This window comes from Eschrichtius robustus, chromosome 21, assembly GCF_028021215.1.
Source record: "Eschrichtius robustus isolate mEscRob2 chromosome 21, mEscRob2.pri, whole genome shotgun sequence".
Taxonomy (NCBI): domain Eukaryota; kingdom Metazoa; phylum Chordata; class Mammalia; order Artiodactyla; family Eschrichtiidae; genus Eschrichtius; species Eschrichtius robustus.
Genome location: NC_090844.1, coordinates 13,968,490 through 13,993,250, shown reverse-complemented (window position 1 = coordinate 13,993,250; position 24,761 = coordinate 13,968,490). Strand labels below are relative to the sequence as shown.

Sequence of the window (24,761 nt, the reverse complement as noted above, 5' to 3'; positions counted from 1 at the left end):
GACACTGAGACGGCTTTTCTACTGGAAGCTGGCCACCTGCTATTTAGTAGTCACTGTCTAAAATATGTGGACTTTTTTTTTTGATGTGGACCATTTTTTTTTAAGTCTTTATTGAATCTGTTACAATATTGCTTCTGTTTTATGTTTTGGTTTTTTGGCCGAGAGGCATGTGGGATCTTAGCTCTCCGACCAGGGGTCAAACCCACACCCCCTGCACTGGAAGGCAAAGTCTTAACCGCTGGACCGCCAGGGAAGCCCCTCACTGTTTAAAATTTAAAGAGAGTAGAAAACAAAACAAGGGAAGACATACTCTTTCCTGAAGCCTTTCAAAATGAGAGAGTCTCATCTAACTAGAATTTTGGGGGTGTGGTGACCATAGATACTGGATTTTCTCAGATAGCCCAATCTTTAAATATTCTATCTTGGTACCAAACTCTCTGATTTTTTTTTTTTTAATTTTAAATTGCTCTAGACAGTACAAATAGGACCAATGGGTGGAAATCACAAGGAAGTTGTTTTTTCTGTTCAACATAAGGAAGAACTGAATAAAACCATTAAAGCTATTCGAGAGGCTGCCATATTAGATGATGAATGTTCCATCATAAGAAATTTTTAAACAAGCTGAGTATCTAATGGACAAGGATGACATGGAAAAATTACTTCCTGAGATGGTAGGCTGGATTACACGACCTCCAGGCTTTTATATCCTTTTACCCTCCTTCTGGGCACCCCAATGCCAAGCAACAAGAGCATGATGACACACACCTTGCCAATAAAACACTGCTAATTTGTTCATGTGCAATTCTTTCTCTCGTACTCTTGTATCAAACAAAGTTTTCATGCCAAAGAATTTTTAGCTAGTAGCAAATAAATCTGCAAACCAAAACGTTTGGGAAAATAGAAGCATTTTTCCTTTCATTAAAATTTAATTTCAAATTAAAGCAGGAAATTAAGAGCAATTATAAGAGACTTAATCTCTAAAAATAAGATCTTTTCAGCATGCTAAAAGATTTATGTGAAGGGCATATTCACCTACATAATGTCTCACTACATTTGTTAACCACATTGCATACTCTAATTATTACACATCTGAAATACTCCTCTGATAATAGGTTTTGGTGAGAAATGGATAAAAATAAATACTGACAAAAATCTGTACTCAGTAATAGAGATATGTGTTAGCCACAGGCATATCTTCCATCAATAGCTCATCAGCACCCCTCTTCAAACTAAGTATCATAAAAATATAACAAATATAAAAAGTATAAAACAAAGCCATGATTCTAAGTACGTATTACCTAACTACATACACTCACTTACACAAGTACACATATGAACAACATGTTTTTAAATATACCTTTTAGGTCAATTCAAGGAGACAGAAATTCGTGATCATAAAATCATTTTATGGTCTTCATTAAGAAATAAGCATAAGTAATGTAACAAACCACAGTGAGAAGTGAAAGAACACTTATTCTCACTGCCAAGCAAAGAGATTTTCTTCTAAAGGCAAAACAGCCAACAAAAATCCAGATGCTATTATCACTCAAATACATCTAATTTCTAGGACGGCTCTCAAAGAAATAAGCAGTAAGAGGGAATCACTGAAGATTAGAGAGAATGGAATAACATGATTAGAACTTCAGCTTTAGTTAGATTAATCTGAAAAGAGGATTTAGGGTAACAAAGTAGAGAATTACTAGAGGTGAAGAGACCAGTTAAAAAGCTACCATTTAGTCTAGAAAATGTGATGCTAGGTAAGTCTCTATCTATAAATGTTCAGAACAAGGAATGACTCAACCTAAGTAAATAGTATGAGAGAGAAGCTCCGAGGCAGCCATTTTCCATCTCTGCCTTCTCCCCAGGATAACTCAGGGTGCAATCTTCCATGCCCAAGAGGTAGAGCCCCGCAGGTTGTAAATGTCCATGACCTGAGTCCCCTGGCACAAAGAAACAGTCCTCATTCCACCAGGAACTGCCCCAACGATAATGATAAGAACAACAATTTCACTGATATATAGATGGCCCTTTACAGTGTACAAAGTTTTCAAAAATGCAATTAATAATTACTCTCTGTGTGCAAAAGGAAAGTCATCTTCTGGGAAGATTTTGGGGTTATTAGGTTATGTCACTGGTTGATCTATTCATTCATTCAACAAAAATGGACGGATATTTCATATCACTAGGTAAAGAGTCATGAATGAGGGACTTCCCTGGTGGCGCAGTGGTTAAGAATCCACCTGCCAGGGGGCTTCCCTGGTGGCGCAGTGGTTGAGAATCTGCCTGCCAATGCAGGGGACACGGGTTCGAGCCCTGGTCTGGGAAGATCCCACATGCCGCAGAGCAACTAGGCCCGTAAGCCACAATTACTGAGCCTGCGCGTCTAGAGCCTGTGCTCTGCAACGAGAGGCCGCGATAGTGAGAGGCCCGCGCACCACGATGAAGAGTGGTCCCTGCTTGCCACAACTAGAGAAAACCCTGGCACAGAGACGAAGACCCAACACAGCCATAAATAAAAATAAAAATAAATAAATAAAGACCACTGTGATAGCATAATTAAAAAAAAAAAAAAAAAGAATCCACCTGCCAATGCAGGGGACACGGGTTCGGGCCCTGGTCCGGGAAGATCCCACATGCGCGGAGCAACTAAGCCCGTGCACCACAACTACTGAGCCTGAGCTCTACAGCCCGCGAGCCACAACTACTGAGCCCACGTGCTACAACTACCAAAGCCCACGCGCCTAGAGCCCATGCTCCACAACAAGAGAAGCCACCGCAATGAGAAGCCCGCACACCGCAACGAAGAGTAGCCCCCGCTCACCGCAACTACAGAAAGCCCGCGTGCAGCTACGAAGACCCAACGCAGCAAGAAAGAAAGAGAGAGGGGAAGGAGGGGAGGGGGAGAGGGAGGGAGGGAAGGGAGGGAAGGGAAGGAAGGGAGGAAAGGGAGGGAAGGGAAGGAAGGGAGGGAAGGGAAGGAAGGGAGGGAAGGGAAGAAAGGGAAGGAAGGGAAGGAAGGGAAGGAAAGAAGGAAGGAAGGAAGGAAAAGAAAGAAAGGAAGGAAGGAAGGAAGAAAGAGTGAGTCATGAACAAGATAAGTTGAGCCTATGGGGAGGGGGAAGTCATGCTCTTTGAGGTACTAGCTCTGCTTCCGCTGTGTCAGCATCTAATCCTTGGACAGTCTAAGCAGTCTGTCTACTTAGAGTAGTCCAAGTCTACTGAGCAAACAGCAGGTACGCGATAATTACTGAATTAAATTCTCTGGCCCACATTAGTGAGATAATTCAGGGGAGCCTAGTGAAAATTAGGCTATAGATCTAGTGAGATTTAATAGTAAGTCAAAAAGATTTTTAAAAGTCTATCTTCTGTCAGTTTTCTAGGAAATGTAACTTCAGGAGAAAGCCTTTTAAGGGTGTCTGGTATAGCTGCCAGTTCTCTCCTAACTTCATATTTAACACCATGTATTTTCATCTGAAAAACCTCAGACATTTTTTTCTGTACATATAACTGAAATTATCAGTTTTTAGAAATTTAATTTTTAAAATATCTTTTTAAACTTTAATTTGATCAAAATATATTATTCTCTTTTAAACTTTAATATTTGTAATTACACTTACTTGTCCCCATTTCTAGACATATAATATTGTACCCGCCACAATCCCCTTTCCAATCATCCTTAATACAAGTTTCACGTGAATGTCCTTCATTCTTTTATAAGGTTGACTGATATCCCTTAATTTGGTTAACTGGTTTGTCCATGAGCGAGCCTGAGTGTATTTATCCCCAACACACCTTCTCTAGGTTATATCTAAAAGAAACAAAGTTTCCTGATACCTACTTTAGGTAACAGAGAGCAGATCCTTGCTTCCTATCCTGGAACTAGCTCCACTTAGCTGGCTAGTTTCATGTGACCTGCAAATTCCTACTTAATCAATGTTTAGATCCCATCCCTTTAACTAAAATATGGATGTATTTATTAAGTCTTCAAGTAAAAATTCATGAAGAAAAAATTCAAATGCAACATGTAGACAAGGATAGATAAATTTGCTAGGAATTACTATTTTCCTTTTAGAACATAATGAATTGCTTCCCATGGTAATTATATATCCTAACTTAATCCTTACCTTCTTTCAGAGCTTTGTCCATGTTATGAGAAATGACTACCCTTCTAGACTGAACTGACTCGTTTGAGTTTCCATACACAGGACTCTGAAATGGAAGAAGAAGAAGAAAAGATGCATATTACTGAATGAATAAATCATACATAAAAATAAAAACAAAGGTATGAAAAACCATTTAAACAGGCATTAAAATATTGCTTAACAGATTATAAAGGTCTTCTGGAAAAGTAAATAAATGCTTAAGGTTAAGAAATTTTTGAAAAAGAAGAATTAAGGAAGGATTTTCCCTACCAGATATCAAAACAGTATGATATCAGTGTAGGAATAAACAAATCAACCGAATGGTAGAAAGTACAAAAACACCTACATATAGATACATATATATATGAGAATTAAGAACATAATGAGAATTTGAAATCTGTGAGGAAAACAGACTATTCAATAAGTGGTGTTGGGACAATTTGATAGTCATGTGGCAAAAAAGATTAGAGTCTTATCCCACACTTCATATATAAATAACTCCAAAGTGATTAAAACGCTAAATATTTTTTTTAACTAAAAAAGCATTTAAAGGAAACAAGGGAGACGCTGTGTTTAATCCTGGGATGGAGAAGGTTTCTCTAAAACAAGACACAAAATATAAGAGTTATAAGGGGAAAAAAACCCTGACAAATATGACTATATAAAATATAAGATTCCTGTTTGACAAAAGATAACTAACTATAAAATATAACTGACAGATAATATCTGCAACATGTATAACAAAGGACTATTATTTCCTATATACAGAGATCCTAAGACAAGAAAAATAACTCAAAAGAAAACCAAGCAAAGAAATTGACAGGGCAATCATAAAATATAAACACCAATCAATTCATGAAAAAAATATGCAAACTCCTTTTCAATTAGAGAAATGCAAATCAGAGCAATGAGATACCATCAGACTGCCAAGACAGGGGCAAAGAGTCATCATATCTAATGTTGGCAAAGATATGTGGAAATGGTCATTTTCATACATTGTTGGGGGAAATGTCCATTTCTACAAGCTTTTAAGAAAACTGAGCCACGTGTCAAAATTTTAAATGCACTATCTTCACTCAGCAATTCCACTCCTAGGAATCTAGCCAGCATAAAATACCTCCACATTGCAAAAAAGTATACGTACCAAGAATTTCACTGCTATATTGATTATAAAGGCAAAAAATTGGAAATAACCCAAGTGTATATCAATAGCCAAAGAGTTAAATTATGATATGCTCATATTTTACAATATAATGCAACCCTTAAAAGGAATGAATTAGGGATACATATGCCTTCATGGGAAGTTTTCCATGATGGAAAATGTTTGGAAGCACATATGCTAAACTATTAAAAGTGGTTTCCTTTAATAGGCAGAGGCATAGGATTTTAACTTCTTCCTCCATATATGTCTGTGTAACAGTAAATTTAAAATTTTTAGTTATAAAAAGATACTAGCTGGCAAAAACAAAAAACAATAACAGAGAGAGGCAATGTACCAGATTTAAATCCCACTATCTGGCTAGTAAGACGACATTAAAGAGGAAAACTTTTAATTGATCACATACCAAAGTGATCAAAAGCATGTATAATGTAATTGGGCCACTTATTGGTTTCCGAGCATAAAAAAAAGCTACTAGTAGTGGAACGTAGAGTACTTCTTTAGGCATGGGAAATATTACAAGCGCTTTACTAGCACCACCACAGTCACTCAGGAGATCTAAATGGCTCATGTTAGCATCACCTTCATCCAGTAAATGAGCATGAGGAAACCCCTTTGTTCTCGGGCAGGCCACCCCAACACAGCTGCAATCAACCCCATGGCCCTGGACCACCCGCCCATGAGCAGAGAATTTCTAGTCCTTGGCTTAGTTTCACACTACCCATGGGTCAAATGCCAAGAGTATCATCCATTTTTGTGATCACTGTTATTAAAAAACAAAAGCCATAGTCTTTTTTAATAAATTTACTTATTTATTTATTTTTGGCTGCATTGGGTCTTCGTTGCTGCACGCGGGCTTTCTCTAGTTGCAGCGAGCGGGGGCTACTCTTCGTTGCAGTGCGTGGGCTTCTCATTGCGGTGGCTTCTCTTGTTGCGGAGCACGGGCTCTAGGTGCGTGGGCTTCAGTAGTCGTAGCACGCGGGCTCAGTAGTTGTGGCCTGCGGGCTTTAGAGTGCAGGCTCAGTAATGTAGCGCACAGGCTTAGTTGCTCCGCAGCATGTGGGATCTTCCCGGACCAGGGCTCCAACCTCTGTCCCCTGCACTGGCAGGCGGATTCTTAACCACTGTGCCACCAGGGAAGTCCCAAATGCCATAGTCTTGAGATTCCTTAGCTGAAACACTTTTAAAAGCCTCAAGAATCCCTTCATGCTACAAATTAACATATAACGTTCAACACTTTCCCAAGGAATCATTTAAAAAAAAAACCTTAATCATACATAATCCTATAGACAAAAGCCACTTTATTCCTAAAAGAAATATACTCTCATGCGTTTAAAACCATTTTCTAGTCTCTGAGTAGCTTGCTATAAAATTAAGGGGTCAGTACATTTTACTGCAATTTTTAAAATTTTAGTTCGTGAAAGAAAAAAATTGAAGAGATGAGAAGAATTTTTAAATCCTAGTGCTTTTTAGAACATCAGGCAGATATTTCAACAACTTATGAACTGGGGACAAAATTTTAATTGAGTTAATACTTTTAGAGTGCTATACTGATAAATAACTTTAATCACAACTTCTCAAGTCTTCAGCAGTCTCTTACAGCTTCCCAAACATAGGTATGGCAGTTTTCATGCACAGTACTAACCGGATGATGAAACCACAGCCAAACAACACTTAATTGAGAAGTTCCTGAATTGGGGTTCTTAAAATGGAAACTGTCTTTAAGGGCTGGGAGAGAAGCAGGTGTGAATACGACAGCACATGCATACCTAAGCATATTGTGAGCTCTTGTATCTATCATTACAACTTCCTTCAAAACAGTTTCTTACTTTTTATCTTTTCTTTCACTCCCTAGTTAGGGCTTTACTAATTCTCGCCATCTGTCTGCATATTTCTTTTCTCTCTCTGCTTCATACTTAGATGTAATACCTACAATAAACATGTTTGTCACTACTCACTGTACCTGAATTAGGCCTTTACTCTCTTTAATTTAAAAAGCTTATATGAGAATAACGTTTTCTATGTTGGCTCTTTACCTAAAAGCGCTATTACTTTTTCCATCTCGTTTTCCAAACTGGTTTTGGATTTCCCTGCACCCCATCCCCCAGGGGGTCACTGGCCCTTAATAGAAAGAAAAAAAAAAAAAGTTCTTCAGCCCTGTCCCATCCTCACAGCCTGATGGCGAGTCTGTAATTAAGGAGAACAGGAAGATAAAAGAAAACATCACGGGCCCAAAGTAACTGGGTAACCATGCATGGAAATTCCTTTTTTAAGGATTTAATATTTACGGAGCCAGAATCTCCTCATGACTAAACTACTACGTGAGTGTAGATTAGTCACTACATACTCCTTTTCTTTCAGATCACAGAGATGGAATTCACTAATTAATCATTATCCCGAGGTGGAGAAAGAGAGAAAGGAGGGGAGGAAGGGAAAGAAGGGGAGAAGGCCGGCACTAAAACAGAGGCACATGTGCATTCCTGTGGCCCAGAGGGCAGTGGAGCAAAACCTGTCTTCATTCTCCTTCCATTTATAGGTTTGAAAAAAGGAACTCCACACGGCAGAGACTTCCCCAAAAGATGTTACAGCGAATGCTAACCTCCCTCTCTGCACTGCGCAGGTCCCTCCCATTCCTCAGGGAAAGCCTGCCTCTTCCTGACAATCACTTTCCTAATAATGCTGGTTTTAGGAAAGGTGAGAGAAAAATGTGCGTCCTTTTCTCTCTGTCACAAAGGGTAAGGGACAGAAGTCTTCACTACCCGATCCAGAACTGAGGACTTCGAGTGCAGTCTGAGCAATCCGCCCTCATGTGATGTTTGGCATCCATATCCCAATATTAAGATAGATGGGAGTTTGGTGAACCAGAACACTTGTCATGTAAAAAAATACACCTTATTTTTTACTTAATTAAAATAAATGAAACCCGTCTTCATTTTAAGAATTAAACCTAGCTTAGAACCAACTTGTCAAGATCACTTTTAATCACTCAGTGAGTTCCCTGGGGAGAGAAAGTGAGCAGCCTCAACATATAATTGCTCATTTTGAAAACGTTTTCCGGGCTTCCCTGGTGGCGCAGTGGTTAAGAATCCACTGCCAATGCAGGGGACACACGTTGGAGCCCTGGTCCGGGAAGATTCCACGTGCCGCAGAACAACTAAGCCCGTGAGCCACAACTACTGAGCCTGCACTCTAGAGCCCGCGAGCCACAACTACTGAATCCCGCGTGCCTAGAGCCCATGCTCCACAACAAGAGAAGCCTGTGCACCACCGCTCGCCACAACTAGAGAAAGCCCGCACGCAGCAATGAAGACCCAACACAGCCAATAAATAAATAAATAAATAAATAAATAAATAAAAACCAAAGACCCAATGCAGCCATAAATAAATAAATAAATAAACTTATTAAAAAGAAAAAAAGAAAACGTTTTCCAAAGACAGGGCAAAACCTGAAAGCTCTTCTCTGATATATGATTCTCAGCATCAAGGAATAGATGCGATATCAACAAACCCTTTCCTGAGTACATATCAGCTTTCTGTTTACTCCTGAATGTCAGCTGTTAGTCTACAGCCATAATACACTCAAATTGTCTTTATGTCAGAGTAAAGACACCCTCTCCTGAGGGAACAACATTCGGAGAGAATCCATGTGGAGAGACCTGGGTACTCTGATACCATTAGCAACTAGACAACCAGGAATGATCTGGAATCCAGCTGAGACATACACCTCATTTTCCATTGTTTACAAGGATGACATTGCTTACTGTGTTCCTTCCTGTGGGAGCAGAGATGGGGCTAGAACAGCCAGTCCATGACTGGTAATTCCTTTCATGCCTATTACCTGAGCTACTCAAATAAACAAGTGTTTCTCTCCTTTGCTATATACTTCTACAAAAAAAAAAAAAATTATTTATTTTGGTTTATTTTAAAAAGAAAAGCAATTGAAGGAGTGATGGGTATAATTTCCTGTAAAGCTACTGAAAGAGTGACTTATGTTAGGAAAACAAACACAAACCCCCAATCATCATTATCCACATGGAGTTGTCACGTGGCCGAGTCTTTCCAAGTATTTTCAGCATCTGACAGTCTACTGGGATCTCATGACTAATAACTATGTTATTCTCAAAACCATGGCTCCTTTCAAACCAACCATATTCTGCCTCCTCCTCAAAAAATAATTTAATCAAAACCAAAGAAACGAAGGACCCACACATATCCCTTCTCAGGAAGATAGGAAGGGACTGAGAAACTGGAAAGGCCATCTGACTTGACTAAGACCCTGACGAAAGGCTGTGACATGAATGACAACAGTCATGTCAGAATGGAAGCTGAGTGGCCACCGTGAGGAGTTATGAGGGCTCCCAAGTCCAACAGTACTTCTTACTAATGGTAGGTCCTTGTCCCAGCCACTCCCTCTCTAGCTCAAGTGGGCTTATAACACCTCAGAGAATTAAAGAAAATAATATCAGGGGTCCAAAAAAGAAACAAGACAACAAGAGCCTGGCAAGGAAAATAAATGAGTTAAGGGGATTGCTAGGGGTCCCAATTCTTTTCAACAAAAAATGGAAATCAAGAATTTTATATCATATCTCCAAGTAATTCATTTTATTCCAAACACTGTGGGCTTACACTGTTTGGACCAAATCCTGAGCCACATTGGAACGCTGGGCATCTAGTCGGTAATTGCTGGCTCATGGAAAACATTTAGCAGTATTCCTGGCACACAGTAGCAAAGTACAGCTATTATCACTACTAAAACTCAAAATGTTATCAACTTGCAACAAGTTGAGGCTAATCAGCTGGTTGGTTTAACAGCTGATTTCTTGGTTTTCTGAAGGGAAAGGTATAGTGGAAACGAAAGCAAGAGAGAAGGGTTGAAAGTTAAGTCACCAAAGTTAAGACACTACATAATAGAACATAGTGTTCCTGAAGCATTTTTGCTTTTGAGGCTGTACTTTCCAGAGAGCAACGTGTCCATTTCCTGGAGATGTTCTATTGCATATTGTGCCTTTACACTTTCTATCACTGGTGAAGTTTTTAAGTATTCAAACAAAACCTGGTTTGATCAGAATCAGTTTCCTGGATTGTGCTTTATAATGTTTAACCATGGATTGGTTCAAGATGGCAGAGTAAAAGGATGTGCACTCACTTCCTCTTGCGAGAGCACCAGAATCACAACTGCTGAACAGTCATCGACAGGAAGACACTGGAACTCAACAAAAAAGATACCCCACATCCAAAGACAAAGGAGAAGCCGCAATGAGACGGTAGGAGGGGCGCAATCACAATAAAATCAAATCCCATAACCGCTGGGTGGGTCACTCACAAACTGGAGAACACTTATACCACAGAAGTCCACCCACTAGAGTGAAGGTTCTGAGCACCATGTCAGGCTTCCCAATCTGGGGGATCTGGCAATGGGAGGAGGAATTCCCAGAGAATCAGACATGGAAGGCTAGCGGGATTTGACTGCAGGACTTCAACAGGACTGGGGGAAACAGAGACTCCACTCTTGGAGGGCACACACAAAGTAGTGTGCACATTAGGACCCAGGAGGAAGGAGCAGTGACACCACAGCAGACTGAGCCAGACCTACCTGCTAGTGTTGGAGGGTCTCCTGCAGAGGCAGGGGTGGCTGTGGCTCACCATGGGGACAAGGACACTGGCAACAGAAGTTCTGGGAAGTACTCCTTGGTGTGAGCCCTCCCAGAGTCTGCCATTAGCCCCACCAAAGAGCCCATAGGCTCCAGGGCTGGGTTGCCTCAGGCCAAACAACCAACAGGGAGGGAACTCAGCCCCACCCCTCAGCAGACAAACAGATTAAAGTTTTACTGAGCTCTGCCCACAAGAGCAACACCCAGCTCTACCCACCACCAGTCCCTCCCATCAGGAAACTTGCACAAGCCTCTTGGATAGTCTCACCCACCAGAGGGCAGACAGCAGAAGCAAGAAGAACTACAATCCTGCAGCGTGTGGAACGAAAACCACATTCATAGAAAGATAGACAAAATGAAAAGGCAGAGGACTATGTACCAGATGAAGGAACAAGATAAAACCCCAGAAAATCAACTAACTGAAGTGGAGATAGGCAACTTTCCAGAAAAAGAATTCAGAATAATGATAGTGAAGATGATCCAGGACCTGAGAAAAAGAATGGAGGCAAAGATCAAAAAGATGCAAAAAATGTTTAACAAAGACCTAGAAGAATTAAAGAACAAACACCTAGAAGAATTAAAGAACGAACAAACAGAGATGAACAATCCAATAACTGAAATGAAAAACACACTAGAAGGAATAAATAGCAGAATAACTGAGGCAGAAGAACAGATAAGTGACCTGGAAGACAGAATGGTGGAAATCACTGCTGTGGAACAGAATAGAGAAAAAAGAATGAGAAGAAATGAAGACAGCCTAAGAGACTTCTGGGACAACATTAAACGCACCAACATTCTCACTAGAGGGGTCCCAGAGGGAGAAGAGACAAAGAAAGGACCTGAGAAAATATTTGAAGAGATTGTAGTCAAAAACTTCCCTAACATGGGAAAGGAAATAGCCACCCAAGTCTGGGAAGCACAGAGAGTCAGTCCCAGGCAGGATAAACCCAAGGAGAAACATGCCGAGACACACAGTAAGCAAACTGACAAAAATTAAAACAAAGAAAAATTATTAAAAGCAACAAGGGAAAAATGACAAATAACATACAAGGGAACTCCCATAAAGTTAACAGCTGATTTCTCAGCAGAAACTCTACAAGCCAGAAGGGAGTGGCACAATATATTTAAAGAGATGAAAGGGAAGAACCTACAACCAACAATACCCTACCCGCAAGGATCTCATTCAGATTCGATGGAGAAATCAAAAGCTTTATAGACAAGCAAAAGCTAAGAGAATTCAGTACCACCAAACCAGCTCTACAACAAATGCTAAAGGAACTTCTCTAAGCAGGAAACACTAGAGGAGGAAAGGACCTACAAAAACAAACACAAAACAATTCAGAAAATGGTAATAGGAACATACATATCAATAATTAATTACCTTAAATGTGAATGGATTAAATGCTCCAACCAAAAGACACAGGCTTGCTGAATGGATACAAAAACAAGACCAGTATATATGCTGGCTACAAGAGACCCACTTCAGACCTAGGGACACGTACAGACTGAAAGTGAGGGGATGGAAAAAGATATTCCATACAAGTGGAAATCAAAAGAAAGCTGAAGTACCAATACTCATATCAGATAAAATAGACTTTAAAATAAAGAATGTTACAAGAGACAAGGAAGGACACTACATAATGATCAAGGGATCAATCCAAGAAGAAGATATAACAATTATAAATATATATGCACCCAACACAGGAGCACCTCAATATATAAGGCAAATGCTAACAGCTATAAAAGAGGAAATCGACAGTAACACAATAATAGTGGGGGACTTTAACACCCCACTTATACCAATGGACAGATCATCTAGACAGAAAATTAATAAGGAAACACAAGCTTTAAATGACACAACAGACCAGATAGATTTAATTGATATTTATAGGACATTCCATCCAAAAACAGCAGATTACACTTTCTTCGCAAGTGCACATGGAACATTCTCCAGGATAGATCACATCTTGGGTCACAAATCAAGCCTTGGTAAATTTAAGAAAATTGAAATCATATAATGTTTAACCATGAGTTAAAAAAGGTCTTGTTCTCCTTATCGATAAAAGAAACTTGTCAAACATATACTGAGAGGTTATCATTTAGGGAGACTGTATTGATAGAAAGTAGTGGTTTTGTGTGTTTTTACCCCTCTTAATCAAGAATAATTTCTGTTAGATATAAGAAGGAAAAGCTATTCTTTGAAATTCAAACCTACAAATGTTCTCATATGGTTTTTCTAGATTCCAAAGATGCTTCAATTTCTTTTAAAAATACGATTTCTAATTATATCAAGTGTAGAGACACATTCTATATTATAGATGTAATTCAGAATTAAATCAACTGATAACACCATTTTCCAGAGATAATCACTATTGATATTTTGGTCTATTTCCTCCTAGTCAGCGACTCCAATCTTTACTATTACTTACTCTGGACAACGTACTTTTCTGTACCTCATGTCCTCATCTGTAAAACAAAGATAACAGCGGTACCTACCTCTTAGGGTTGATAAGAGCATTAACTGAGTTAACACACATGCAGCACTTAAACAATGCCTAATAACACATTATTAATTATAAAAATTACTATTGGTGCTTTTTTATTTTCATACACTTTTGAAGAAATTAGGATCACAGTACTCACACAGTTCTGCACCTGGTTTTTCACAGTCAGTATTATATCATGAGCATCTGTTATGTAATAAAAGATTTGGAATATATTATTTTGAATTACTTATACTGTAATCTAACTATAACTACTGTGTATTTACTTTGGCCTCACCATTTTTTCCTATTTGAAATGAAAAACATATTCATTTCCATGCTATTGATCTAAGTGTAGTACCACCAAAAATGTTCTAAAAAACACTAAAAGTGCCTATGAACCATACACTGGATTCGGACTCTGACCTCAAAGGACTGTCTGTGCGCCTCGAGAATGTTGATGTGCTTCAAGCAGCGTCTTCTATCAGCCAGTGAGAAACTGAAGGGACAATAGGGCGTGGGGGGTAGGGGACACTCTGAAGCACAAACTAGGCAAAGGTGAACAGGAAAAGTCCCTTTCCAGACTCTTCAACCAACACTAACCTACGTGCCTTGAAAGCCCAACACTGCAGGGTATTTATTTCCAGGTGGGGAGATGAGTAATGGCCACAGGGGCAGGTCAGGGCCTTCTCTACCCTCAGGGATACTTACACAGTAAAGTAAACCACTTTGGCCTCCAGAAGCGTAAATGTCTATCATGATTTTACCTAAAATGAACTCGGCAAGAGATCAATGGTAGATTAGATTATCAGTAGCTTCCGTAGCTTATTACGCCAGTTATCGAAGTATTGTTGTGTTCAGGCTAAAGGCCAACCCTGCCTGCATGCAGATGTAGGAATCAAGGTTCTGTTTCCATTTCTACAATGAAAGATAATCAGGATAGATCCTGAGACTAGATCCTATGACTGGGCATGAAATCAGCTAGATCTTTCCTCTGAACAAACCTGAAACTCAAATGTGCTTCAGGCTGGAGCATAACCCCATTATTATTACTATGGCAAAAACATATGACATCACATGATAGTGGCAAGAGCACTTAATTGAGACCCAGATAAAAGGAGGCGAGAGTTGATTCTTTGCCATTTTCTTGCTGACTTATAATGAATATGTCCATTTCTCTGAGATTCAGTTTAAATAATGTCTGCCCTATTTATACTAAAGGATTATTATGCACCTCAAGAAGGATAATGCATGTAAAAGGGTTTTTTTTTAATTATAAAACAGTATTCAAACATAGTTATTATGGTGCCAAAAGTCACAGTCCAAATTTTTTACAATGTTAATCAAAGAATGATTATAGTTATATTACATGTGATTAGTATTATGACCTATCATACTTTCAGATTTGACTAGTATCACAAGCAGATTCCTTTAATAATGTTTCTTGGTGATTAATCTGCTTTCTAAGAGAAAAATGATTATTAATGCAAACACAAAATCTCTATTAACTTATCAATAGAGGTGTTTCTTGAGATAGGCTAATATACTAGGGATTGTTTTTCCATTCAGTTGGAAGAATTAGACTCATGGGAAGAAAAAATGTGCTTCATTTCTAATGTCAAGGACTCAAATCTGAAGATCCTTAGGAAACACACTCCACTTGATTACAAGAGAAATTTAAGTCTATTTCAAACCAGACACAGATTTGGAAACTGAAATTATAACATGCACTTGAAAGTATACAGGCAGCAGCAGTTTGTCTAAACTGGCAAATATAGAACAGAGACTACGGCTGGGGGAGAAGAATGAAGAAAAAGCAAATTGGCTTAGGAAAGATCACTGAAAACTGGCATTAGCTTTTTGCATTCCTGCAAAGGTCTGTAGGAATAAAAATTCTGTAGCCATTTTATCACTGGCTTCCATTGTAATTCTGAGCTCATAAGGGAAATCAGAGGTTTCCATGATATGAATCACATTTCCATCAACTCATTCAATCATCTCACACATACTGAGGGCTCTGTGCGTCTGCCACGTAGTTGGGTACCAGAGACAAAGGTAAATACATGACGTTCTCTGTGCTCAAGGGGCTTAATCTATCCTTGATGGAACAGAAGCTCATAATCGAGTAACTAATGAGCTCTAACAATGGGGCAGGCTCTGCTTAGGAATTCTAACATTCTTCCCATTCTGGTATCTCCTCTACATTCCACACTCCGGTCCAGGTCACAGGAGAACAGCTACTCAAATATACAACCAATCCATGAGATCATTTCATAAGAATTTTGAAGTTCATATGTATTAAAGTAAATTACAAAAATCATTCTCATTTCATAAGAGTTCGCACTGAAACCACTGAATATAAATATAGAAGAGTGGTTGCCCTGCTTCAAAGCTATCATGTAACCCAACAACTCAATGAGTCACACAGAACTGCTGTTTTTCACAGAGATCTTTAGTAATGAAAGCAATCACTTTTTTTTTTTTTTTTTTAAACTCCGTTACTGTCCTGGATACCATAATACCATTCTTATTAAATTTGTGGACTGGCTTTTAAATGAAAACCGGTGATAAGATATTTAGGACCTGGTTGGAAAAATACCACATGGGTAATTTGATTCCAATTCCAGCGGGATTTCTATTTCCATAGTTCCCTTGAAGCGAAAAGCTGAGCTCTGGGCAGTGGCCCGGATAACATACATGTACAAGATATTAAGGTGCGTGAGATGGATTACTGCCATAAAACTACTAGTTGCAAAAAACCGAAAATACAATTCAAACAGGCCGATTTTTACATCCCTCCTAACTGGAGAGTAAAAATTATCTGCCCCAGCCTAGGTCTAGATCATAAAAATTCTTTCTTCCATTTCTATCTAAAATAAATGTGTTCAAATTCAAAGACTAAAACCTTCCCTTATGAGAAACATGGTATTAAAGACAAGCCTTAGTGCGGCAGCCACTCTACCTCTGAGCAGAGAGAATGCAGCAATGCTTACTCTCACATGTGGGTCCGTCAGACACGGACACTGCACGCGGCTCCGAGTCTCCCTGGCCCTTGCTGACATCCGGAGGCCCCCATCCGCTGCCTGAAAATACACTAACCCATTTTCAACAATCACTTGGGGAATCTGTTCTAATGCAGATTTCTAGATCCTATTCCTCCCTCCCCCCACAAAGATTCTTAATTCAGAAAGTTTATAAGGTATGTCTTGGACATACAGCATTTTTTAGCAAGCATTCCTATATTATTTATAAATCCTTAGACCACATCTTGAGAAACACCACTAAGTGGTCGTGATGACAAAAGATTAAGACCCCTGAAAAAAGCTGAGAAGTTTTATTCTTTGGAAGATTTATTTTAATACACGAGTAGAGCAATCATTTTACATAAATTGGGGCAGTCACAAAAGATTCACCAAACCTCTTTCCACCTGTCTTAAAAATTACCCTCAACATGTCATCCTCCTCACTATGGGCAACTAATTTGCCTCCCAGTTACCAAGACAGTCGAGGCGACCCAGTTTGAAACATCTCAGTTCCCTGCCAGCTGCCTACGAGCTTCTCTCTCTGCTCCCACTTTTACCTCTTTCCCATTAGTCTCAAGCCTAAACCCTCCACCAGTGCTCTGGTCCTGTTGGCCTGGCCGCTGCTCTAGCAAGCATCCTCTGCCTCTGGGATTTCCCTCTCTACTTTTCAAGATTTCTCTTTAACCCAAAGATGTGATTAAATCTCTCCTCAAAAACAAAAATTCCCAAAGCACACGCACCACACACACCTGTGAATGCCGCCTTCTCTTCTCTCCTTCTCATCCAAGCTTCCAGAGAGCACCGTGCACCCCGTCTCAGCCTCCTCACCTGTTCTCACTCCTCACCTAAGAGGATAAACACCACGTCTGCCCCATGTCCACACTGCCCTCCCCAGACACCACCCGCACAGGTGTCCAGGGTCAAATCCAGGGACACTTCCCTGCCCTCCTTCTGGACTCCCCCCACCTCACCCAACACCTCTGGCCACTGGGTCCCTGTTGCTCTCTTGGCTTCTCTGGGTTTCTCTCTCCTATTCACCGTCCTTCTCACTCCTCTGCCTGCCCTTCAGCTTGCTGCTTTTCAACCACTGCGGGCCACCCTTGGCAGTCTCATCGACCTGTAGCTTTAACTACACGTGCACACTGACCCCCACCAGATCTGTTCCCCCGATCTCTCCCTCTAATGGCAGAGCTGCAAGCCTACCTGCAGGCTGAACATAACCACAGGCATCTCAAAATCCGCATGGTCAAAACTTACCTCCTCACCTTCCACCATCCCAAACCTGCCCACGTGTGCCATGTCCATTCAGCCACCCAAGTCAGAAACCTGGAATTCACCTGACTTTTCCCTCTCCTCCCTCCACAAATGTTTATTGGGCAGAACTGAAGAGCGTGGTAGAGTTGACCGGATGGAAGAGCTTGAGCTAGGTCTTTAACAACAAGAACTGAATGTGCAGAAATGGGGGCAGAGGTCTTCCAGGGGCACATGGGTGCAACACATACACCCCATAAAGGTAAAGTCAGGAACAGCAAGAAGCTCGGTTAAAGTGAGGAGTAACTGAAGGTGTGAAAGGCTAAAAAGAGAGGTTCCTCCTAGTCCTGAAAACCTTGGCGATGAAGCGAAACATTCATTGTTTTGACTCCACTGCTTCCTTCCTCCGTAAAGGACTGGCTAGGCCAATCACAGAATCACGGCCCCCTCCCGCAGCCGACAATTCCATACAGGCGGGTACCCGCCCAAACCTTGCCAAACAGATATGAAGGGAACACTGCCACTGCATTTCTAAGGACACTTTCCTTGTTCCAAAAGGGCCTTTCCCCATCTAGATCTCATCCTGTGTGGCTATGGTGCCTGAAATGCCTGCAGCCATCTAGCCACTAGCCAGGGCGTCAGGCCCACCCACGTGGAGGGCAGAGCTAAGAAAGATACAGAGAGATGGTCCTGAGGCTGGACACTCCCACATGGAGCCTGCCCTACTACTCCTGGGCCTGTCCTACCTCTGGGTTATGTATCATTTCTTAAGATAATAAATCTCCTTGTTGCTTAAAAAAAAAAAAAAATGTGGTGATACAGGTATAAGTCATGTTTAGAAAACACTGGGTTAAAAAGGTTCCTTTACTAAACAGCTAAACAGGTTCCTTTACTAGGATTTCTCACAACGTTAGCATAGCAATACACAGTGTAAAGCTTCAAGAACTTGGTTTCTCAAATTTATGCGGACCCCCCCCCCGCCCCCGACCCCGCAAGTCTCTCATCCTGCCTCTGCTGTTTTTGCAGTATACCTAAAAGCATCTCTGAAATTAAGTGTTTATGGATCATAGCTTAGAAAACTGATTTTTCCTAGAACAGATGAAAAGAATGTATGACTGACTGTTATGACACAGTATAGTGACAGCAGAGTAACACAGAAAAAGTGCCATGGGACCCCAGAGGCTTCACTGCCGTTCTACGAGGTTCTCACTCAGAATGGCAGATGGGTCTCACGTTATATCTCAACTCTAGTAAAATTTTAGTGGCTGCCTGGAATGCTATGTTGAAAAGGATTCTGAGGCTTCATCCAGACGCAGGGAAAAAAAAAAAAAGCTGCCTTACTTGATTAGCAATGATTGTCACGAACATAGAAAGAGCCGTTGTGACATCATTCTGAGACCTCTAAAGTGACACTAGTTCCTAAACAGATCCTAGAACCAGCCCAAAGATTCTCAAGTTTTTTAAAACGTGAATCAGGTTTTAAATTAGACCAAACTAATGTTTAATAATTAAAATGGTAATAAAGTGGTTAACTACAGAGGCTCCAAAATAAGAAAGACCTGGGTTTATTTTAGTTCTTCCACTTGCTCCGGGCACATGATTTAGCCTCTCTAAACCTCAGTTTTCCCATCTGTAAAATGAGATTAACAGTCCCTACCTCAGGTGGAAGGTATAAAAATTTAACTGGGTAATGCATATACGCACCTGCATACAGTAAATGCAATAAATATTAAGTTTAGCTATAGCAATTACTAAGGCATTCACTTTATGACATTCATATTATGGCTCTTGCAGTGCATGTATTTGTCCACTGTATTCACAGCCATGGGTTAGAGTAAAATGAATCAAACTGAGGCCATAGAAACCATTTTCCTGAACCCATAAACAATGTCAATTTATAGGCTATCATAAGGAAATGGCAAAGACGACTGCAAAACACTGTTCAAACTAAGTGTTACCTGTCTTGAAGACATAGAGTATATAAATCTAACTACTGAGTGATTACTCTTTGCAAAAGACAGATCTCATACATATTTCTTCCAATCTCTCCATAGAGAAGGCCAAGACACAATGACCAAACCAACAGCAATGAGCCTCCCTAACACCTAGAATGAGTCCCCCACTCTCTCAGGGGCACCGGGCTTTCAGTGCTAGAACCAAGACAGTTCTGAGCAAACCAGGACAACTGGTCACCCTACAAACAAATGAGCAGGTGAAGTCCCAACAGTTGGGTCTGAGTCTGGCTGTGCTGCTCAGAACTGAAACAGAATGAGTTCATGAAATACTATTTTCCCTTAAAAGAAATCAGGGCTCTTTGTGGAGAAATGGCTAATTCCAGGTGTGAGCAGAAAACGCTCAAAATGAACCTGAAATATCTTATTATACCAGATAGCAAGAAAACTCTCAGACTTAGTAGGGTCATATCAAAAGGACTCAGGAGTCAACTTGAAAAGGTTTCCACTGGGCAGAGATGGGACTGCCTAAGCTTCAAAAAAGATAATAATTACAACTAATTGAAACCCATCAAATACATTCAAATCCATGAGTTCACAATACTTTTTTAAACACATAACTAATTGGTCACCTTCAGAGGATGATGGGGAACCAACTCATTATCTTGGAAAACTGATAATGGGAAAGAATCTAGCATTTATCCTGCTTTTCTATAGGAACTGTACCACTGTGCAACCAAACAGTAGATGATGGGAAAATGTCTCTTTTAAAAAAATATTCAAACCAATAAATAAGACAAATGACAGAATTAAAACATCCCTATTTGTCACCCCCCAAAAATTAACAGATCCAGGTATTGAGCATCAACAGCTACTAACAACAAAAAGAAAGACAATCAGATATTACGTGCCTCCTGATGAAAGGTCACACCACCACCTACAGTCCTGCCAAAGGGGTCAAACACAAGTCTGATCAGGCCTCTGGGTCCAGTGTCAATTTGTAGGACATACAAAGGAGGAAGGAACAAGCTGAGCTGTATCATTCATATGCAACCAGCAAAATCCAGACTATAGGACACTCCAGGACAACTGCTCCAGGTTCTTCAATAGATAACCCACAGGGAAAAGAAAAGGATACTGGGAAGACTTAATTTTTTCAAACGGGCAAGACTAAGCCATAATGTCCACGGATGCATGCTTGACTGATAAAACTGTAACAACACGCAAGGACGTGATTATTATAGAGTCAAGATGGCGTTACTTAGGTGGAAGGGAAGGGAATGCCATTGGGGTGGAGATATAGGGGGGCTTCTGGGGCTTCTGGAAGTTACAAGGGTATTGTCTTTATAATCACTCATCCAACTATATATTTATTTTGTGTAATTTTTCTGAAGCTGCATCTTTATTCTTATAAAAAAGTTTTTTTAAAAAGGTAAAAGTGTAACATCTACCATTTAACACCTTCTAATTCAAAGCACTTTTACAAATACTAGTATTTATATTTTCAAATACTATCACATTGTTCCAAACAACCTCTTAAGGTATTTACTATCTCCACTTTTCAGATAAGGAGACTGGGGCTTAGAAATCTTAGGTAAGTTGCCCACTGTCACAGGGTTATTAAAGCAGAGCTAGATTCAAATTCAAATAACTGGCTGACTCCAGAACCATTCTCTTAATGCCTATGCTCTACTGATCCCCAGTGATTCATTCACTCAAGACATATTTATTGCTTACCTACTTAATCATACTAGATGTTAAAGATACAGGGGGGAGTTTCTGCCTTCATGGAGTTCAAGGGTTAATGAGAAAGACGGACAAGGAACCGTCCAAGTATAAAATCACAACTGTGCTAAGTACAATGAAGAAAAGGTTTACGGTGCCACAAGAATATATGAGCTTCTCTGCAAAAGTGATGGCTGAGGCCTGAGGAGAAGTTAGCCAGGTAAGGGCACAGCGGGGCTCCAGGCAGAGCAAGCAATATTCAAAGTTGCCATCCAAAGACCGAGGTTGGCACTTTGAGGGCTGAGGATAGAGCATGAGAAGTGAAGGTAATTATGACAGGAGACCAGGCTGGAGAGCTGGCAAGAACAGGAAGCTGACGGCTCTTAATTAAACATGCTGCAGAAGAGGGATTGAACCGGGTGTGCATTTTTCAGAGAAGGAATTGGAGGAGCGACACGGAGGCAGAGAGATGAATTGAGGGGCTGTTGCAGTCACCTAGGAGGCACATGATGGCAGCTGGGACCAAGCAGGAGAGATGGAAAGAAGTGGATGGACGTAAGATACCCAAGAGGTAAGGAGACAGGTCTGGGGGATGGACTGCATGTGGGGAGGAAGGAGAAGGAGCGTTCAGGAAGGACTTGGGCTTCTGGCTGCAGGACTTTCGGAGGTGCTAGTCGCTGACGCAAGGAGCAATGGGAGAGGGACGGAGACACTGATCACAAGACAGATGGAGCCTTGGACTTGTTGAGTTTCAGGCACCACTGAGGGTACCAAGTGGAAAGGTCAAGTTAAGCAGTTGAATAAGTGAGTCTAAGCCTGAGGAGTAAATCTCGACTCCTCTGTGTAGAGATGGTTATTGCAGGGGTCCCCGGGGAAGCCCGCCTCAGAGTGAGATACTTCCAAAAATGGGACCTCAAGAATGATCAAAATTCAAATCTAGAAAACAAAGCAACCTCCTGAGCTAATCTAGGGGTTGCAATCTCAGAAAGGTTTAGTGAAATGGGAAAAAAAATCAGAAGGAACAATATGAGATTAACAACTGTGCCTCAGGAAAATCACGTCGCAATTTCTGGGATGTTTAAGGTATTAATTTCACGCCTAACAAGTTGGCAGGGTTTGCACATGGCCCTCAGGTGTATATTTGTAGGAGTATATTTGTATACGAGGAAGAGGCCTTTGGGAGGTGCCTTGTGTGTAGCCGCTCAAGGTTGGAGACAGAGAAAGCTCTGGAGCTAGGAGAGAAAGCCCGAGCTTGACCCCAGGGGCTGCTCTGAGCCAGGTACAGAAAGGAGCCAGACAGAAGGGATGGGTCTGTCTTCACAGGAGATGCAAACAGAGACATAAACTCCTCAGCTTCTATTACAAGGTAAAAAACAAAAAATTTTAAGTATACCTGAGTGAGAGAAACAAGGCTACATTCTCAACTTCCATAAAGCACATAAAGTGGCTTTGGCTCAGGAAAAAAACAAAAACAAAAGAAACCAGAAGGACCGAGCACTCCTCGATATCCAGTTTTAGGGGACTGAGACAGCAGTAGCCCAAGAAGAAATGTGCTTTTTCACAGACTGGCACAGGTGACAGAAAGAAGGCTCTCTCAAATGTTTTGCAGGCACCAGGAACGGAAGAACATAAGTGAACATATTCATAAACACAAAAATACTGCCTGTGGTCTGGCAGAAATGAGGGGAGAGCTGCAGGATGCGGTCCTGCATGAGCAGACAGGAGCAAACCCTATACAATTTGAGCTACTGCTATTAATGTAAACTCACTCATACATACAAGGTGGGTGAGAACTACAGAAATTCAGGTAACTTTAGAAATGAGTATGTTAAAAATGCATCCAACTTTCCAAGAAGTGTATTCTACACTAAAATAGAAAGCTTACTAAATAGATCTTAGTGACCTAAACAAGTTCCAGTGTCTTATTCTAAAAATGCACTATTCATTCCGGTTTCCCCTTTGGCCTCAGAGGCATTTTACTTGGAGTTACCATATTCATTTTCCTCTACATCCAGCTCATGGCGTTCATACATGGAAACCCCAGGCTGACTGACAAATGCACCAGGACTGGCCAGTGCCTAGAGTCATTGATAAGCACGGGCCAGCCCTGGGGACAGATGGGCACAGCTCACTCTCCTAACTGCATTCTCCCAAAGCAGCACCTGAGCTGAAAAGCCCACCAAAATGCAACCAAACCCCACTGGGCTTTCTGGAAAGCTCCACTGTGTTTAGAGAAACTAAATAACACACCCCAGGACTAAAGGAGGGTGTAGAAGTGACTAACTGAACCCAAGCCCTGGCCCCCCAGGGTACCCAGCAGACCCCCTGAGAAGGGCTGCCTATCTACCCGTCATCTGTCACCTCCACCCAAACAACCAACCCTCACTTAGAAAGTGACCTAACAGTGAAGTTGGTAAAAATACAAGTTCCAAGTTTGCAAGTCTTTCAAAAGCAAAGCTGCCAAAAAAAGAAAAAAGAAAAAAAAAGGCAAGTTTGTATGCCATCATTTTAATACTAACAGCCTTCTACAGACACTTCCTTTTCTGAAGCCTAAGCCCTCAGCACCAAACTTGCTGAGTCACCTTTTTTTAAGTACAATTGTGTGTACTATTCTGACTGCACAAAGGCTCATACATTCTAAGGAATCTAGGGCACTTCCTACCCCCAAAATGATAAGGTTAGGAAATGAAACCTAAGATATTTTTAAGAAGGCAACATTCAATTACTAAGGTGACATCGTAGCATGTTCCCAAAGCAAAAGCAGCTTAAGATTCAAGGGAGTTAGAAATAAGCTTCCTGGGAATGACCAGAATTTAGGCTCCAAGCAGACCACTCAAGCTTGGAGACTTTGGTCTTCACATTTGTGAATAAACAGTAGGACCCTTTGGTTTGGGGCCTGAATTTATTATTTAGAGGGAATGTTAAGATACTCTTGAAAAGATTCTTGAACCAATCTGTAATGATAACTACTGATAATTTACACGAAAGAAACGTCTCACTCAATCTTGACTTTTCGCCTCCGGACTCCATTCCCACAGCTTCACTGACTCACTTTTTATCACTGCAACTGATCAGTGTTTCTCCTGAGTCCCTCCCAATCACATTTCCATTTAACATTTCTAAAGCCCAGCTCTGATGCTACACTCCAGAGCTCAGAAAGTGTGAGTAGCTGCCCTGACTACAGACTATAAACCAACCCTACTCTCTCAGATGAGGACTTCCACAACCTGGCCCAAACTACCTCTTCAATCCTACCTCCGAGGATTCATCTCATACACTCGCCGGCAACTCAAACCCCAAAAAGTACATGTACTCCGTCTCTAAAACAATTTGCTGGGTTTGTTTTGGTTTTGTACAAATTGTGAAAATATATAT

At 40.7% G+C, this 24,761-nt stretch overlaps 1 protein-coding gene across 7 annotated transcripts in view; it reads right to left on the bottom strand.

Annotated features, from left to right (window-relative positions):
* Positions 1-24,761, bottom strand: part of SNX25 (sorting nexin 25) — a 113,065-nt gene that overhangs the window by 82,200 nt on the left and 6,104 nt on the right. For all 7 annotated transcript variants that reach the window (XM_068532294.1, XM_068532290.1, XM_068532291.1 and 4 more), the window contains exon 2: positions 4,125-4,209. In XM_068532294.1, coding sequence (XP_068388395.1) covers positions 4,125-4,209 — 85 coding nt within the window. The remainder of the gene's footprint in view (positions 1-4,124; positions 4,210-24,761) is intronic.